Source organism: Vombatus ursinus, unplaced genomic scaffold (genome assembly GCF_900497805.2).
Source record: "Vombatus ursinus unplaced genomic scaffold, bare-nosed wombat genome assembly UNPS02000021.1, whole genome shotgun sequence".
NCBI lineage: Eukaryota > Metazoa > Chordata > Mammalia > Diprotodontia > Vombatidae > Vombatus > Vombatus ursinus.
Genome location: NW_020939799.1, coordinates 141,214 through 160,110, shown reverse-complemented (window position 1 = coordinate 160,110; position 18,897 = coordinate 141,214). Strand labels below are relative to the sequence as shown.

Genomic DNA, 18,897 nt, shown 5'->3' with positions numbered 1-18,897 from the left:
AACCTTGCTCAGTCATTTTTTCAGTCATATTCTACTGTTTGTGACCCCATTGGGGGTTTTCTTGGCAAAGATACACCATTTCCTTCTCCAGCTCATGTTTTTTTTTTCTTTTTTGGCTAGGCAATGGGGTTAAGTGACTTGCCCAGGGTCACACAGCTAGTAAATGTCAAGTGTCTGAGGCCGGATTTGAACTCCAATCCTTCTGACTCCAAGGCCAGAGCTCTATCCATTATGCCACCTAGCTGCCCCTTCCAGCTCATTTTGCTGATGAGGAAACTGAGGCAAACAGGCTGAAGTGACTTGCTCAAGGTCACACAGCTAGTAAATGTCTGGAGCCAGATTTGAACCCAGGAAGAGGAGTCTTCCTGACTCTAAGCCTGGCACTGCACCACCTAACTGCTTTTCCTTAACTCTCCCTCTACTCCCCAATTCCCCATCTCACTTCCTTCCCGTTTCCCTGTTTAGTAAAATACATTTCTGTATCAAACACTGTGTGTGTGTGTGTGTGTGTGTGTGTGTAGCCTTCCCTCCTTTGACCAGTTCAGATGACAGTGAGGTTCAAGTGTTAGTCACTTTCCTCCGTGCCCTTTCCTCCTTGTTTGAATAGACTTCTACCTGCATGCCCCCATTTATTTTCCTTAGTATTTTCTCCTAAGTTCTTCTCCCTCCCCCCAGTATAGTCATCTTCTCCTCCTTCTCCATTCTTCTTTTAAGATCCTTAAGACATAACAGAATCCATATCAGGCCCCCTGTCTAATTAAACTCCCTCCATGACTGTTGATGATGATGGGGTTGAGAGGAGGGGCGCATGGATCACCTCTCCATATTAAAATGTAAGCAGTTCATCCTTTACTAAAAATTACAATTTTCTATTTATATTTTTTATCTATTTTTTATATTTCTCTTGACTCTTATGTTTGTACTTCAAAGTTTCTATGAAGTTCTGGTCTTTTCATCAGGAATTCTTAGAAGTTCTCAATTTCATTAAAGGTGAATTCCCGCACCCTTTGTGGGATTATTCTCAGTTTTGCTGGGTAGGTTATTCTTGGTTGTAAGTCTATTCTTTGCCTCCTGGAAAACTGTATTCCAAGCTCTCTGTTTCTTTTAAGTAGTGGCTACTAATCTTAACTGTTGCTCTCAGTACTTGAATTGTTTCTTTCTGCAATATTTTTTTTCTTTGATCTGGAAGCTCTGGATTTGGGCTATAATGTTCCTTGGAGTTTCATTTTGGGATTTCTTTTAGGAGGTAATCAGTAGATTCTTTCTATTTCTACTTTGCCCTCTGGTTCTAAGAGATCTGGGTAGTTTTCTTTTATAATTTCTTGAAATATGATGTCTAGGCCTTTTTTTTCTTTTTGGTTGGGGTTTTCAGGTAGTCCAATGATTCTTTTTTTTCTTCCACTTAATAGTATTTTATTTTTTCCAATTAGATGTAAAGATAGTTTTTAACATTCACTTTTATAAGATTTTGAGTTCCAAATTTTTTTCTTTCTCTCTCCCTTCCCTCCCTCCTCCACAAGATGGCAAGTAATCTGATATAGGTTATACATGTAAAATTATATTAAATACATTTCCACATTAGTCATGTCGTGAAAGAAGAATCAGAACAAAAGAGGAAAACTGGGAGAAAGGAAAAAAAAAGAGCAAATAGTATGCTTCAATCTGCATTCAGACTCCAAAGTTCTTTCTCTGGATGTGGATAGCATTTTCCATTATGAGACCTTTGGAGATGTCTTAGATCCTTGGATTGCTGAGAAAAGCTAGGTCTATCAGTGTTGGTCATTGCACAGTGTTGGTGTTACTATGTACAATGTTCTCCTGGTTCTGCTCACTTCACTCAGCATCAGACCATACGAGTCTTTCAAGGTTTTTCTGAAATCCACCTGCTCATCATTTCTTATAGCACAATAGTATTCCATTACAATCATATATTACAACTTGTTCAGCCATTCCCCAGTTGATGGGCATCCCTTCAATTTCCAATTCTTCGCCACCACAAAAAGAGCTGCTATAAATATTTTTGTACATGTGGGTCCTTTTCCCTTTTTTATGATTTCTTTGGGATACAACCCTAGAAGAGCTATTGCTTGGTCAAAGGGTATGCACATTTTTATAGCCCTTTGGGTATAGTTCCAAATTGCCCTCCAGAATGGTTGGATCAGTTCACAACTCCACCAACAATGCATTAGTGTTCCAATTTTCCCACATCTTCTCCAACATTTATCATTTTCCTTTTTTGTTATATTAGCCAATCTGATAGGTGTGAGATGGTACCTCAGAGTTGTTTTAATTTGTATTTCAGTAATCAATAGTGATTTAGAGCATTTTTTCATATGACTATAGATAGTTTTGATTTCTTCATCTGAAAACTGCCTGTTCATATCCTTTTAGTCCAACAATTCTTAAATCATATCTCTTTGATCTGTTTTCCAAGTCAGTTGTTTTGCTGACAGATATGTTATATTTTCTATTTTTCAGCCTTTTCACTTTTTTTTTAATATATCTTATTGTCTCGTAGAATTATTAGTTACTGTTTGGTCCATTATAATTTTCAGAGACTTTACTGCTTGGGCAGTTTGGTTCTCAGATCAACTTATCTAGCTCTAACTTCTCCGCTGGCTTCCAGTTTCATATATCTGACTGCTTACTGGGCACTTGGAGCTGGATATCCAGTAGACATCTTAAATGCAACCATATGCAAAACTGAACTCGTTATCTTTTCACTAAACCTTCTTCCTCCCCAAATTCCCTCTTACTGTCAAAGGTAGCACCACCTTCCCAGTCCCTCAGACTCATAACCCAGGTGTCATCCTAGGCTCCTCCCCCTCTCTCATCCCCCATATCCAATATGGCGCCGAGGCCCGTTGATTTTGCCTTTGTATCATCTCCGTCACATACTCCCTTATCTCCTTTACACTCCAGTACAGGCCCTCATCACCTCACTCACTTGGTCACTCTTGGATTATTGCAATAGCTTGATGATTGATCTTCCTGCCTCTCCACTCCAGTGCATTTTCTATTCAGCTGTCAAAGTGATTTTCCTAAAAAGCAGGTTTATCCATGTCACCTGTCTATTTGATCACCTCCAGTGGTTCCCCATCATTTCTATGATCAAATATAAAATCTTCTTTTTGGCATTTAAAGCCTTTCATAACTTGACCCTCCCCTACCTTTCCAGTCTTCTCACACCTTACCTTCCCACCCTCCCCCACCCCAGCCAACATGGACTCTGTGATCCCATGATGCTGGCTTTCTTGTTCTTTAAACAAGACACTCCATATCTTGCCTTCGGCATTTTTACTGGTTCTCCCAAGCCTGGAATTTTCTCCTTCCTCATAGCTGTCTCCTACCTTCCCTGGCTTCCTTTGAATGCCAGCAAAAATCTCACCTTTCCTGATCCCCCTTAAGTTTAGTGCCTTCCCTCTACTGATTATTTCCAGTTTATCCCACTCACAACTTGTTTGTACACAGTTGTTTGCGTATTGTTTCTTCCATTAGAGTGTAAGCTCCTTATGGGAAGGGACTGGTTTTTGTCTTTCTCTATATCCCTAAAGTTTAACACAGTGCTTGGCACATAGTAAGTGTTTAATAAATACTTATTGACTGCCTAGAAACTGTATTCTTTTTTAAAAAATTAATTATATATATATATATTTCAACCAACAAAACCTTCCTTTTCTTCCCATCCCAAACTCCTTCCTCATTGAAAAATGAGGAAAAATACCCTACCAGTTACAAACATGTACAGTCAAGCAAAACAAATTTTTTCATTGGCAATGAGCAAATATATTTGTGTGTATGTGTGTGTATATTATATGTATACATACACATTTGCATCTGATAAAATAACTTTGATTACATGAAATTGAAAAGCTTCTCAAACAAAATTAATGTACTTAGGATAAGAAAGAAAGCATTGAATGAGGAAAAAAAATCTTTGAATCAAATATCTCTGATAAGGGTTTGTTATGTGTGTGTGTATCACAATGTTTTATATAGAGAAGTACCATAAATTTGTATGTGTATATGTATATACAAACATATAAGTGTGTATATAATATCAAAAGCTAGCTATTCCTCAAAAAATAAGTGGTCAAAAGATGTGAACAAACAGGTCTTTAAAGAAGAATTGAAGATCATTGATAAACATATGAAAGAACACCCCAAATCACTAATAATAAGAGAAATGCAAATCATAACAACCCAATAGTTTCATCTCACACCCAGAAAATTGACAAAGATGGGAATAGTCAATGTTGGAGGGGTTGTGGGAAGATCAGCACATACTGGTGCATTATTGGTGGAGATGTGAAGCAGTACAAACATGTGGAATTATGAAAATAAAGTAAAATGAAATGTCCATAGTCTTTGACCCACAGATTCCATTACTAAGCTTATATCTCTAAGAGATCATTAATAAAAAGAAAGTCTCCATATATGTTAAAATTTTCATAGTAGCATTTTTATGATAACAAAGAATTGGAAACAAAGTAGGTACCCATTAGGGAATGACTAAACAAATTGTGGTATGTTAATATAATTTATGTGAGAGTGCTGTAAGAAATGATGAATTTGATAGATACTGAGGAGCATGAGAATATTTACGTGAATGCCACAATGTGAGTAGAGCCAGGGATATCATGAACACATTGACTGCCACCATATAAATGCAAAGATTAACACAACAACGAAGAACAAGTCATACAATATGACAACGAACATGTTTGGCCCCAAAGGAAGTGATATGAGAAGATATCTCCCCCCACTCTTTTGTAGAGAGAGGGAGTGCTCAAAGACGTGGAGCAGTGTATATAAAGGCAGAATTTTTTAGGTGTTGATTAATTTTAAGGAATTTTTTCCTCTTCCCCTTTTTCTCAAAAAAAAAAAGTTTTTCTTGTAAAGAATTACTCTCTGGAAGGAAGGGGGAAATTTAGGTGATGTGATAACAAAAGTTATCAATAAAAATCCATTCTAAAGAAAAGAAAGCTATCTATGGGCCCCTTCTGGAGGGGTGGAAGGGGATGATGGTGAGTAGCCCCCCTAGAAGCCATATCTTGCTGTGACCCCACAGAGGATGATGTGCCAGGGTTTCTGTTTTCCACCTCTGGGCAATGTCCATAACTCTCCTTAACTGATGGTGCCTTAGATGTCCATCAGTCCGTGTTCCATTTGCAGTGATTGCCTGTGATGCAACACTTCCTAGTCATGGCACTGGCTGGGTGTTTCTCTTGACTCGAGGTCTTCTACCAGAGACTGGACAGCCACTGGACAGCCAGTTCCAATGTCATTGAAGGTTTATTGGTTAAGGGTAGATGGAACTAGACGGGTTCTGAGATGCTGTCTAATTCTTAGGTTCCAAGCTCTGTGATTATTATTGGAATGGGTGAAGGATGTCTTGAAGGAAATGCCAACTTACGTCTTCCTTGGAACAGAGGGAGTCTGGTTCTCACTCTTCCCCCATCCATTAATTCTGATGCTTTATAATATCCCTGTCTTCCCCCTTCCCAAAAACCACAAGACACTAAACTCTGGGGCCGCCATAGATTTTATTGTTGGGAGTGGAAGGGAGAGGGGAGAACTCCCAAAGGGAGCAAGAGGCCCCATGCTGCAGAGCTCCAGGAAGTGGTTAGGTCTCCAAATACAGGTGGTGGTCTTCTTTGGCTAGAACTCCAAGCAGGACACCTGGTGGGTGGAGTTCATTACCAAACTCCCATTGACTGGAATTCTACATGGTAGTTGGAGTTCTGGGGATAAGAAAGGGAAGGGTGGGGCTCCAGGTGGTGTGTACATGTAGGGGGCCAGTAAGGTGGAGGCCCTTATTTCTGAGCAGGGATCATATCATCAATGGACTGGCCCTTCTCCAGTTTCTTCTCCATCTCCACCATGAGCTTCACACCATCCACTACCAATTGCACCTGCTCCACCTCTGAGGAGCCCAGTCGGTCTGCATTGGACACATCAAATACAGATCCCACAGCTGCTGTATCCACACCACCTGTAGGGGAGGTAGAAGGGAGAGGATGGGTGAATGGCTCAAAGCAAGATCCTAAGGCGTTTGGAGTGAAGGGGCAGGGACCAGGGACGTGAGAGATAGATACCCATGGGACTATATGTCACCTACCTAGATACCAGATATCATAATATCACTGTTATCTAGCATTTATAGAGCACCTACTATGTGCCAGGCACTGTGCTAAGCACTTTACAAATATCATGCCATTTTATCCTTACAACAACCCTGGGAAGGAAGTGCTATTACCATCCTGTTTTACGGTTAAGGAAACTGAGGCAAACAGAAGTTAGACTTCCCCAAGATCACATAGCTACTAAATCTGAGACTGGATTTGAATTCAGATCTTCTTGACTCTATTCCCAAGCCCTCTATCCACTGTACCACCTAGCTGCCCTAATATATAACATCCATATGTAATATCCATGGAGATACACAATGCCAATGGAGATATCTAACACCATTGAAGATAGCCAACATTCATGGAGTTGTATGAGACACCCAATATCCATGGTAAGAGTCAGCACCCATGGGGCTATATAACACCCATGAACATATCCAGTGCCCATAGAGACATCCGATTTTATCGGGTTGGCCAACATCCACAGGCACCTAGCATCAATCCATGGAAATACTGAATGCTCATAGAGGTTCCCAGTCCAGTCCCCATGGAGACACTTAATAATTGGCTGGGACAATGGGATGGGCCATGCCACATTCACTCAGGATAGCTGGATGAGCGAGTACCCACCTGTGCCCCGCTTCTGCAGACGCAGGCGGGTGAGGATCTCTTCAAACTTGGGGTGCTTGCTGAGGTTTGCCAGTTTGACGTGCACACCCCCACGCAGGCCAGTACCGAGGTTGGAAGGGCAGGTGAGGACGTAACCAAGATGTTCATTCCACATGAAAGGGTGGCCAGCCTTCTTGAAGATCTCTTCAATCTGGGGAGGGGAGGGAGGAGAAAGGATGAGTCACTGTGATAGCGGAAATAGTCATCATCAGGGGAGAGGGACAACACCTGTGATTTCCTCAGTGTGAGGACACACACAAAGAAGTCTGTGTCTGAGGCTAGATCTGAATCCAGCTTTTTCTAGCTCCAAGGCCAGTTTTCTACCCACATCCTGGCTGCTTTTTCCTGTTAATCACAAAAACTCCTATAGATTTAGCACTTCTCAAAGCATCCCTGTGTGATTGGTGGTGTGAGGATGATAATTCTTGTTTCATAAAGGAATAAATGGATAACATGGAAGCAGTGGGAGCTAGGAGACAGAGAGCCAGCCTTGGAGTCAGAAAGACCCAGGTCCAAGACTTGTCTCTGGCACCCACTGTGACTCTGGGCAAGTCAGGAAGGTCTCACAGACAAAATTTCAGACAAGCTGCCTATCTGCCCTGAGAGAGGCAGTGTCCCCACTAGGGATGTCCACATAGCCGGGAGACCCCAAGCCTGGACAAAAACACCTGCTAAAAATGGAAGTTCAGAGAGATGAAGTGTTCTCCAGCTAGGAAATAAATACCCAACCTGGGATTGGAATCCAGGGTTTCTGACTCCAAGGTCATAACTCTACTCTATCATTCCCATTTCCAGGGGGTTCTGATTAAAGAAATCAGGTCAGGGGTAAGAAGTTCAAAGTGAGAATTCAAGGGCTGGTGCCCCAAGATATCAAGTCAGAGAGAATCCTCTCTGGGTCTCAGTTTCCTCATCTGTAAAATGAGGGAGTTAGATAAGAGGTCCCCTCTTGTTCCTCCCTGCTCTAAATCTGTGACCCTCTGCCCACTTCCATGCTGATGCATGTCCTTCAGGGGAGTACAAAGGAAGTACCAGGAATATTGAATTAGGCTAGGAGGATACCAGATGGCTCCTGCTTCTCCCCTGAGGCCTCACACCTAGGGAGGTCCTCCTGGCCCTGCCAAGTGGCACCCTCATTGTGTCCTTTGGTCTGGGTGTCCCTTGTAACCCTCCCCCCCACGCCCCTGCAAGCTGGTGTCCTGAGCTCTTCCCAATGGGGCTCGAGCTGGGCACTAATACACCCAACCCCGTGTTTGATTGGAGGGCACTCTTGAGTATCACTCCCCCCACCCATTGTCTTCTATTGATTTTCTGTCGATTTTTTATCTATTCATATCAACAAAGCAATCAGTATATATTAATTACTCACTATGTGCCAGGCACTGTGTTAAATGTTGCAGATTCAAAGAAAGGCAAGATTAGCCTCTGTTCTCAACAAACAGGGAGTCTAATGGGAATGTACCTGTATATGTACATACGTGTACACATGCACATGGAGACATTATATACATACATCTGTATCATGCAGACATAGTATATTGTATATACATGTATATATATATATATATACAGAGATATATACGTATCATGCAGACACAATATATCATATATGTGTGTACACATATATGTACCATGCAGACACCATGTATCATACATGTGAGTATGTGTGTATGCGTGCATGCATGTATGTATCGCGCAGACATAATAAATAGTGTATATATTATGTATATACACATAAAAGTAGTATGTATATGAGCTTAGTATATATATATATTTTATAGATACATAACACATGCATATATACACTATGTGTATTTAATATGTATATAGACTATTCATGTGTGTATGTATAGACATGTGTGCACACACATATTATATAGGTGCATGTTGTCTCCCCAAATAAAATGTTAGCTCCTGGAGGACCTGGACTGTCTCTTGTCTTTGTATCTCCCGTGCCTTAGCACAGTGCTTGGCACATAGGGAACACTTAATAAATGTTTGTTGATTAAGTGTCTGAGGCACCAGAATCACCAGGGCAGTTCTGCCTGAGACTTAACATGCATTTCTATGGTGCTTTAACATTTAATTTGCCAAGCACTTTCCCCAAAATATCCCTGTGAGGTAGGTAGTGAAAGTATTATTATCTATATTTAGCAAAGGGGGAAACTGAGGCAACTGGCTCATGGTCACACAGGAGGTGAGTTGAGATCATAGGATTTTAGATTTGGAAGGGCCCCTAGGGACCATCTAGTCCAGGGGTGGGGAACCTGAGGCCTCAACGTCATGTGTGACCCTCTAGGTCCTCAAGTGCACCCTTTGACTGAATCCAAGCTTCACAGAACAAATCACCTTCATAAAAGAATATGTTCTGTAAAGCTTGGACTCATTCAAAAAGCAGTACCCAAGGACCTAGACGACATGTGGTCTTGAGACCGTGGGTTCCCCACCCCTGATCTGGTCCATGAGTTCTTAACCTTTATTGTAGCATAGAACTCTTCCCAAAATAATGCTTTAAAAACATAAAATAAAATACATAGGATTACAAAGGAAAGCCAAGGTTAATGGTGCCATTTTTTCCCACCCAAATTTATAGATCCCCCCTGAAATCTATCCACAAATCCCTTGGGGTTAATTTAGAACCCCAATCTAAATCCAAAGCCCTCATTTTACAAATGAGGTAATGGACCTAAAGTACAATCTTACTATCATAGATTTAGCCCTGGAAGGGACCTCAGACATCAGCTAGCCCAAACCTTTCCTGCGACAGATGGAGAAGCTGAGGCTCAGAGGGCCAGGTTACTAAGGTAACAGGGACTAGAGCTGCACTGGAACCAGGATCTGAACCCAGGTTTCCTGACTCCTAGTCCTGGGCTATCTTCATTCCATAGGAGGGTGGTGTCAGGGACCAGGGACCAGGGGTCAGGGGTCACAGCCCACCTTCTGCAGCCCCACGCAGAAGCGACGGAAGACCTCCTTCATATTGCCCCCCTTCTCCATGGAGATGACCCTCAGATGGTCCTCCTCATTCACCCACACCAAGAAGCTCTTGTTGTCATTGTGCCTGAGGGAAGAAAGAAAGGGGATCAGAGGACCATTGGGTTCCCCAAGTCCCCTACCCTCTCCTCCTCCCTGAATGGGCTACCTAGCGTGGGGAGGGACTGTAGACTTACAGGAGGAGTCAGCAGGAAGAGGGTGTAGAGGAAAGGGTCTGAGAAGAGACCCTGTAAACAATAGGGGCAGAATTGTTGCTGGGCAGAATCACAGCAAGCTCAGGTCATAGAACGGTAGGCTCCTCAAATCTCAGAGTTTGCCCATCACCCTTCCCTCACCTCCTCTGAGTCCTGAAGAGCCCTAAACTTCTAGATTCTCAGAAGATTGGAATCTTAGCATCCTAGGAGGAGGTGGTTCTCATGCCCCAGATTCTTGGAATCACAAGGATCCCAGATCTGATCATCCCCAAATTTTGGAATGTTATGATTTTAGCCTTAGAGTTGGAAGGAAGCCGTAGTGTCCAAGTGCCTCATTTTGTGAATGAGGCATTCTGGACCCAGAGAGGGAAGGGACTGGTTCAAGGAAACACAGTTCACACATGGCAAAGCCAGAATTTGAGGTCAAGGACTCTGATCCCAAATAAAAAACACTTCCAAAAGTGCCACCATGCTGGAATTTGAATTTTCTGAAACGGAATCTTAGGATTTCTGAATTCTAGAATTCGAAGAATTCTAGGCTCTTAGCCCTTACAGAGACCGACCAGCCCCACTCCCTCATCATCTTTCACTAGCCTGGGGTGGATGCTCTGGACCTGCGTGTTTTTAAGGAGATGTGACTCCTAATTGGCTGAGAGAACGCTGAGCCAGGACACTTTGTAAGTGGAGCAGGGACATACTTGTTGGAGCCATCCTTGGAGAGAGGACCTTAAGGGAGACCCCTCAAGAGAGAGGAAAAGAGTGAACTTTAGATCGGCTGGAGCCCTGAGGCCACAGCCGCGTAGAGGAGCTGAGCCCCGCCATGTCTCTTGATTTTCAGCATTTGCAGCCTCAGAGACATCTAAGAATAGTCTGCCTCATGGTAAGATTGTTCTCTTGTTTTGAGCTGAGGTCCCATCTCACACCCAGCTGAAGAGCTCATTTATTCTTGCGTTTTCTTTGGTGTATTCTAATCTCCACCTCCTATTTCTGTTTGTGGTTCTTTTCGACAGAGGATCAAACTAGCTCTTCAAGACGGTCTTTTGTGGGGCTGTCAGTACGTTCCTCATTGAAAGGGATCAGGGAAATAGCTTTCATCCCGAATGCAGACCCAGACCTGGGACTAGAGTTACGCGAGGGAAGGCAGGTGGAGATGTCAGTCTAGAGTAAGACCAGGGGAGAGGTCTCCCGGCCTCAATGGTCCTATACTTCTCCCTGGCCTCAACGGCTAAGCTCCTACTGCCATCAGCACAGTGCCAGCAAAAGTGGCCAGATCCCAGATCCCATCTGTGAGTTGTGTCTCTGCGTTTAGACCGTCCTTCATGTCTAGCTACACCTTGTGTATAGATGAGGAAATGGAGAGGGAGGGGAAGGGGCCTTCTGCAGGGAGCCCAGGGCACATTCTGGCAGTGGGGCGCTCAGTGGGAGGGGCTCCTCACCAGATGCCGCGGGCATCGGGCCAGTCCCGGGCCATGCCAGAGGCCAGCAGCAGGGGGGAGACGGGCTTGTCAAAGAGGAAGTGATCATCAATCAGCTGCTGCTGCTCCTTCTCCGTCATGCTCTTCAGAGGGTAGTATTTGCCCTTGAACTCCCCAGTCAGACTGTTGAGGGCTGGGGGTTGGGGGAAGGTGGGAGGGGGAGAGGGGGAGGGAGAGAAGACAGCATAGAGTGAGCACCCAGACCTCGTGGAGGGTGGCTGTGGGTGGAATCCCAACAGGAGGTCCATGTGCATTGGAGGGGTCTCTAGAGGGGAGATTTTAGAGGGGGTAAAGGCATGGAACAAGGTATGGTGGCATGGAGAAAAGTTTCTTCATGAAGGACAAACAGACAAGGTCTTTCCTGGGCTGGGAATGCAGACAGGGAAGTTTGTGGAGACAAAGGGGGCCCCTCACCTTGGACACTCAGGGATTCCACAGCACGTCGCTCTCCCCGGGAGCAGTGGGGGGGCAGGGTGTAACCTTTGATGCTTCGGCCTGTCCGGACGCGGCTGCTCAGCACGTAGTTGGGGTCCAGGTCGTCACCACCCTAGGGGACAGTGTGGCAAGGGAGGCTGGCTTAGGGAGGGATCGATGTCTCCCCGCTGGAAGGCACCCCTGGACAGAGGGTATCCTAGCTCAACCCTGCCTAGCGAGCCTCTTCTAACTCTCACTCCCCCTTCCCCATCCTCTCATATGCCCTCACCTTTCCCCTTCAGCACTCACCTCCCTCCATCAGTCCCCATCTCACTCAGTCTCCCCTAATTTCCCTCCATCAGTGCTGGTCTTCTCCACTCTCCCCACTGCCTCCATGCCTTGACTTCTTACCCTTTCCTTCCCTTCCCCCCCACCAAACATTTCCCCAGTGGTTCTACCTTGAGGTTCTCATGGTTGAGGTCGGTCTTATGCTTGTCTGTGGGCTTGTAGCCCCCGTGCCGATCCTGAATGATGGGGTCAAACAGGTCCTTGAAGACGACATAAGACTCCTCGTCACCAGCCACACAGCCCACAGTCATGATGAAGGGATGGCCTGTGTGTGGGGATGAGAGGGGAGACAGAGGTCATAGAATCACAGAAACTTAAAACAAACACAGAATGTCAGAGCTGGGAGTGCCCTTAGAACATGGGATGTTTAAGATAGAAGAAAGCTTAGAACATGGAATGTCAGAGTGGGGAGGGATTTGAAGGCATAGAATGTTAGCAGTGGAGAGGACCTTAGAAGAGAGAATGCCAGATCTGGGAGGGCTCTTAGAACATTGGATGTCAGAGCTGGCAGGGACCTTAAGACATAGAATGTTAGCAGCAGAAAGGACTTTAGAACAGAGAATGTCAGAGCTGGGAAAGACTGTAGAGTAATGGAATGTCAAAGCTGAAAGAGAACTTGGAAATCGCCTGGTTCAGTATCTTGCAAATAGGACACTGTGGGGCTTGAAATCCATTGATGGAAACCATGGTAAGATGACAAAAGCAAACAGAGAGAAATGTAAGTCTGACACCTGGACTCAAACAGTCAATTTCACAAATATGAGATGAGACTCAAGTGGTTATGTGAGTTTGGAAACAAACTCCTCACTATGTACGACCATGTGCAATACCGAGGCTCTTGGGCTGTAATAAGAGTCGTGTGCCTTCCAAGGATAAGGCCATTAGATCATTGATAATCCAGAGACTGTCCAGGGGAAGCCTAATCCTAACCCTGACCAGGAGGGTGCAGGACCTAGAGCCCCTACCAGATGGGGATCCATTGAAGGGACTGGGGATGTTTAACCTGGAGAAGACTCGGGGGTGACATGATGGCTGTTGGTAAAGACATGAAAGGTTGAGATTTGAGAGAAGGCTTTTATCTGTCTTGCTTGGCCCCTGAGGGTGAAACCAAGCGTTGGGAAGAAGTTTCTAAGTGACAAATTTAGCCTTGAGGAAAGGCTACACTTCCTGATACAGAGAGGCAGCCAATCGCCCTTCATCCCAGGTCTTCACACATCAATCCAAGTTGGATGGACCCTTGTGGGCAATGGGATCACAGGATCCTATATTGAGCCTGGAAAGAATGGAGCTCAGAAGAAATCCAATAAAGGCAGCTAGTGGATAGATCACGGCCTGAAATCAGGAAGACCTGGATTCAAATCCAGTCTCAGACATTTACTAGCTGTGTGACCCTGGGCGAGTCACGTAGCCTGTTAGCCTCAGTTTCCTCATCTGTAAAATAGGTATAACAATAGAGCCCATTTTCCAAGGTGTTTGTGAGGATAAACCGAAATAGAATTTGCAAAGCCCTTTGAAAACCTTAAAGTGGTATAATTTTTATTATCACATCTTTATTTTAAAGATGAGGACACTGAGACTCAGACAGGGGCCATGCCCATGATCATGCAGGTATTAAGTAGCAGAGACAGTATCTGAACCCAGGTCTGGTGATCCCCAGTCCACCACCATACCACCACGATGCTTCGTAGGATGGGAGCAGGGGTCCTTGTTCATACGTGGGTTGCAACATATGTCTGTGAAGGTCCTTCCGATTTGGAAATCCTGGGATTCTGTGAAATGCTGATCTGAGAGCCCAAGGGGATGGGTGTGGGGGTGAGGTGATGATGAGGAGAGTGGGCTAGGAGATTCATGCCATGGCAAGAAAGAGCTTGCCAAGACATTAGAAACAAAACAGAAGCATCATTTTTACACCAAGAAACTGAACCACACAATTTATTTGTCCAAAAAACCTGATTCCTAATGCCATATTTAACATTTGGGGAAGGCAGCTAGGTGGTGCAGTGGGTAGAACACCAGCCCTGGAGTTGGGAAGACCTGAGTTCAAATCTATTCTCAGATGCTTACTAGCTGGGTGACCCTGGGCAAGTCACAACCCTGATTGCCTCTCTCTCAAAAAAAAAACATTTTAGGGGGAAGTAGAGGCAGCATTGGGATTTCTCCACGGCACTCCAGGCTTCCACAGAACAGAGCTTAGGAAGGACAGAGCGTGAGCTACCCATCTGGGCAGATAGAGGGCACGGAAGCAAGGGGACAGAGCTAGACATAATCTTAGCCAGTCTCAAGCAAAAGTATGGCAGAGGCTTTTGAGAGCATTTATTCAAACGCAGAGATGTTGTAGGGGAGGAAATCAAGGGCCTGAGAGGGAAAGAGGCTTGTCCGAGGTCAGAGAGCCACTCGTTGGCACAGCTGAGGTCTCCTACCTCCCAGTTTAGGACTACCTGTGGCTCTATTTGAAGGGATGAGGGTGAGCAGGGCTCCTGCAGGGCTTTGTAAGTGATTCTGAGATTACCAATGAGTTTTACAAACTCATATTTATTTATGAGTCTTCCATAGTCCCCAACTATGGAAATCCCAGACATATCTATGGGATATTTATGGGATCCTGCATCCAGGGCCATCTCTAGTTGTCCTGATCTATATCTGGTCACTGGACCCAGATGGCTCTGGAGGAGAGAGAGAGTGAGGCTGGAGACTTTGCACAGCCGTCCGTCACTTGAATCACTTGCAAGTCATGGCATCACCTTCCTGGTGTCACAGTCCTCTCCAAGAGCAAAGGAAAAACAACTGCAATATATAGGATACTTGGGAGTGTCCATTGGAGGACCTGAGAGAGTCTATGGGGATTATAGAATGATAATGTTAGATCTGGAAGGAACCTTAGAGGTCATCTAGTTCCACCCCCTCACTTTACAGATGGGGAAACTGAGGCCCAGGGAAGTGAGGTGGTTTGTCCAAGGTCTTATGAATAGTGAGCCTCGGAAGTGACTCCAGAGACTTCCTTTTCTACTGTTCCATACTGGGAGGGAGGGGACCAGAGGGCTGTCTGAGAAGTCCTTGGTGTGTCTATGGGGGTTCTGAGATCGTTCATTATAGTCCCAGTAGGTTTTGAGTGTGTCTCTGGGATCCTGGGGATATCTGTGGTAGATCAGGAATTATATAGGGGTGCTGTGAAATGTCTGTAGTCATTTCTGGGTGTCCCAGGGTTGTCCATTGAGACCCCAGAGGTGTCTATAAGACTCTCAGGGTATCTGAGTAAGAACCTGAGTTAGGTCCCAGGTGTGTCTGTGGGGCTCTGGGGATAGGTTTGTGGTGGTTTGGGGGAGGTTATAGGAATGCTAGGGAGTATTTGTGGCTATTTCTAGGGTCCTGGACAGTGTCTACTGGAGTCCTGGGGTGTCTATAGGGGCCTTGGGGTATCTGGGTTAGATTCGTGGCATGTCTAGGGTGGTTCTAGAAGTGTGTGGAGATGCTGGAGGTGTTTATGGCCATCTTTGGGTCCTAGGGTTGTCTAGGGTGGCTCTGGGAGTGTCCCTGTCGACTGTGGGGTGTTTATAGCCACCTCTGGGAGTGTCTAGGGTAGCTCTGGGAGCCTCTGGGGACTGGGGGGTAAGCCTCGCTCCCCCTCGCCCTCTCTCGGCACCAGGTCTCTCACCTGGGTTGTCCACCCCGGTCTGGATGACATCATCCAGAGTGAAGCCAGAGGGTGTCTCCTTGTCACGGAGCTTCTTGTACAGGTCTGCGGTGAGCACCTTGGCCATGTGGTTGTTGTGTTTGCTCAGGTCAGGGTACTCCTCCTCCGGCTTGAAGTTGAGCTTGTACTTGTTGTGGGTGTTTCCGAAAGGCATGGTGACAGTCGGGCAGGGCCTGTGGGGCAGAAGCAGGGGTCACTAGGGCCAGCCGCTGGGGCTTGGCTGGAGGAGAAGGACGCCACGTCTCAGAGAAGGGTCATCCTGGTGGGAAGGATGCTTGAGCTCTGGCTGCTGTGGCAAGATCAAGATAACCTGGAGCCCAAAGAAACCTGGGCTTGGGAGAACCTTAGAACCTCAGACCCCAAAGAATCTTAGATGAGGTAGAACTTTAGAACCTCAGACCCAATAGAATCTTAGACTCAGAAGAACCTTAGAACGCTTTCAACAGAATATTAGTCTCTGTAGATCCTTATACTCTTTGACCCAACAGAACCTTAGCCTTTTAGAACCTTTGACTCTTGGAATTGTAGGGTCTGAGACTAGAATGTTTGAGCTGGATGGACTTTGGATTTATGGATCTAATTCAACCCACTCAAGGTATAGATGGGGAAACTGAGGCCAGAGAAGGGAGGAGTGCCACAGCATTCTGTCAAACTAGAACCTGAGGTTCCTGACTCTTAGTTGAGGGGAGGAAGGAAGTAGGAGCAGAATCAGAGGGATGGGAAGGAAGGTCAGGAGAATTTTAGGGGTTGAGTGGAATTGTGGACAGTCTTAGGAGAGGGGAAAACATTAGGGTTGGGGAAAGCTTGAGGACCAGACCTCAGTTTCCCCATCTGTAAAATGGCAGGGTTGGACTAAATCATCTCTAAGGTCCCTTCTAGCTCTAAACGCTACTGTGCTCCTAAATTAGAGACGACTGGGGGGAGGGGGCAGACAAGGGGCAGAGAAGGCGGGGAATTATAGGAGTTGGGGGGGCAGTTGGAGCTGCCATCCCTGGGGGGATATTTTTAGCCTATGGACTCCGCCTCCCACAGCTGTGGCCATTCTCCCTCCCCTCCCCCCACCACATTCCGGGGGCTCTGTTTGCACCGAATCAGCCGCTCTGGAGCCAGGGGGGAGGTGGGAGAGGACAACAGCAGAGGACACCAGCCCTGCCCTAGGCTAGACAAAACCAGTCAGGAGCTGTTGGCCTCAGGGCCCCCTGAGACCTGACACAAGGGGAGCATCTGTCCCCTGGCTCGCGTGTGGGGCGCATATGGCCACACACACACACAGGGACACACCAGGGGCACACATGGGCACACGCGCGCACGCGCACACACACACACACGCGCGCGCGCGGGCACACCATCATGAGGAGGATCCAGCTCACACACAGACAAAAGCTGTCACATGAAGACACACACAGTCCATTGGGGCATCCCCCCCACCCAGAGACACCCAGAAAGTCATCATGCACCGGCATAAGGGGGCACACAAACATAGATCCAGTCAGAGACTCAGGCACAGGCAAGGTCACGGAATCACAGAGTTAGAAGGGGCCATTCAGGTTGGTTGTCAAGATGAGGAAACTGAGACCCAGAATCATCATCAGATATATGGAGAAGCAATCTGTCTTAAGCAGACACAGAGAAACCTACAGTTGTGCACACACACGCACACACACACAGTCACGTAGACACACAATGATACACAGGTACAGAGAGACAGTCACACACTAATCCAGAGGGAGCCAGTAGCGCACGTACAGTCGCATATGGTCACACACGGAACACAGAGCCAGCCAGCCAGACTGAGCACACCTACACAAGGAGATCCAGGGTCATTCACACCTAGTCATAGTTGTAAGATTGTGCTTGGATAAGAGCCCACCCTATGCAGGAGAAGTTGGGGAGACAAGTTCAGCCCCTTCCCTCTTTAATTTCTCCCAGCCTCCCCTTCCCTTTCCAACCACCCCTCCCCCAAATCCCTTGGAACCATACCTGCGCTGGGCTGGACTGGACTCTCTCTGTGTCCCCTACAACTGATGGGTGACCCAGGGGTCTGGCAGGGTAGCCCCTGGCTTATATAGGGAAGCCAGAGGGGCTGTCATTTGCGGGGGCCAGGCCAGCCCCCTGGAGGGTGGGAAGGAAGCTGAGCTGCCCACTGGGCATTGTGCCCGGGCAAGGGAGCATGGTTGGCCCTAGGCTCCCCCCCAGCTGGGCCCCGGGGTCCAGGAGTGCCTTGTGGCCTGAGCCCCACAGGATACCTTGTATGGGCGGCTGAGGGGAGCCCAGCTTGCCCCCCCCCCCCCCCCCCCCAGGCCCCGGGGGCCCCGGGGGCCCCGGCCCCCCCCCCCCCGGGGGCCCCGTGGGGGGGGGGGGGGGGGGGCCCCCGCTTCCCCCCCCCCCCCCAACAACAAGTGCTGAGTTGCACTGGAAGCAACAACTTGCTCCAGGCTGAGGACATTGGGGAAGAAGTGGAGGACACGTCCCTGGTTCCTGGCCTGGCCCGGCCCCTTCCCCCTCTTTGGGCCAGGGTCCAACTCCTTAGTCCTAGACAGCCCGGGGCCTCACATCCGTCAGTCTTTTGTCCCTCCCCTCTCAACTTAGCCTTTCACACCCTCCTCAGAACCTTGGCCTCCCACACCCTCAGACCCTAAGCTTTACCTTTAACCCTTCCCCAGTCCTCAGCCTTAGAATTCCACCTTTAAATTTCCATCTCCACTCTTGACCAATAAGCCTTTTCTTTGGCCTCTGAAGCTACACCTTAGCAGCCTCTGCCCCCCTGCTCCATTTCTTGGCCCCTAACTCCCTCTCACTTCCCCCCAACCTAAAGATTGTGTATTGGGAGCCCAGGTGGAAAAATGAGGTGAGATGGTAGGAGGAAGGGATTTGAACTCAGGACTAGGAGGGGGTGGTGCCACCATCCTGGACCCCCTCGCTGACTCTCCCAGTGGTAAGAGATTCCTCTTCACACCCAAGCTCTCTTAATGCTGAGAGACACA

General features: G+C 46.8%; 1 protein-coding gene across 1 annotated transcript; it reads right to left on the bottom strand.

Annotated features, from left to right (window-relative positions):
* Positions 1–5,564: 5,564 nt before the first annotated feature.
* On the bottom strand, positions 5,565–17,941 carry CKM (creatine kinase, M-type). Its single transcript, XM_027863747.1, has 8 exons — positions 17,894–17,941; positions 15,875–16,086; positions 12,333–12,487; positions 11,875–12,007; positions 11,422–11,593; positions 9,735–9,858; positions 6,762–6,951; positions 5,565–5,995 (listed from the first exon to the last, which is right to left on the bottom strand). Exons 2-8 carry the CDS (start codon positions 16,065–16,067, stop codon positions 5,817–5,819), a joined length of 1,146 nt encoding a protein of 381 aa, XP_027719548.1. The 5' UTR covers positions 16,068–16,086; positions 17,894–17,941; the 3' UTR covers positions 5,565–5,816.
* Between the last annotated feature and the right edge of the window lie 956 nt (positions 17,942–18,897).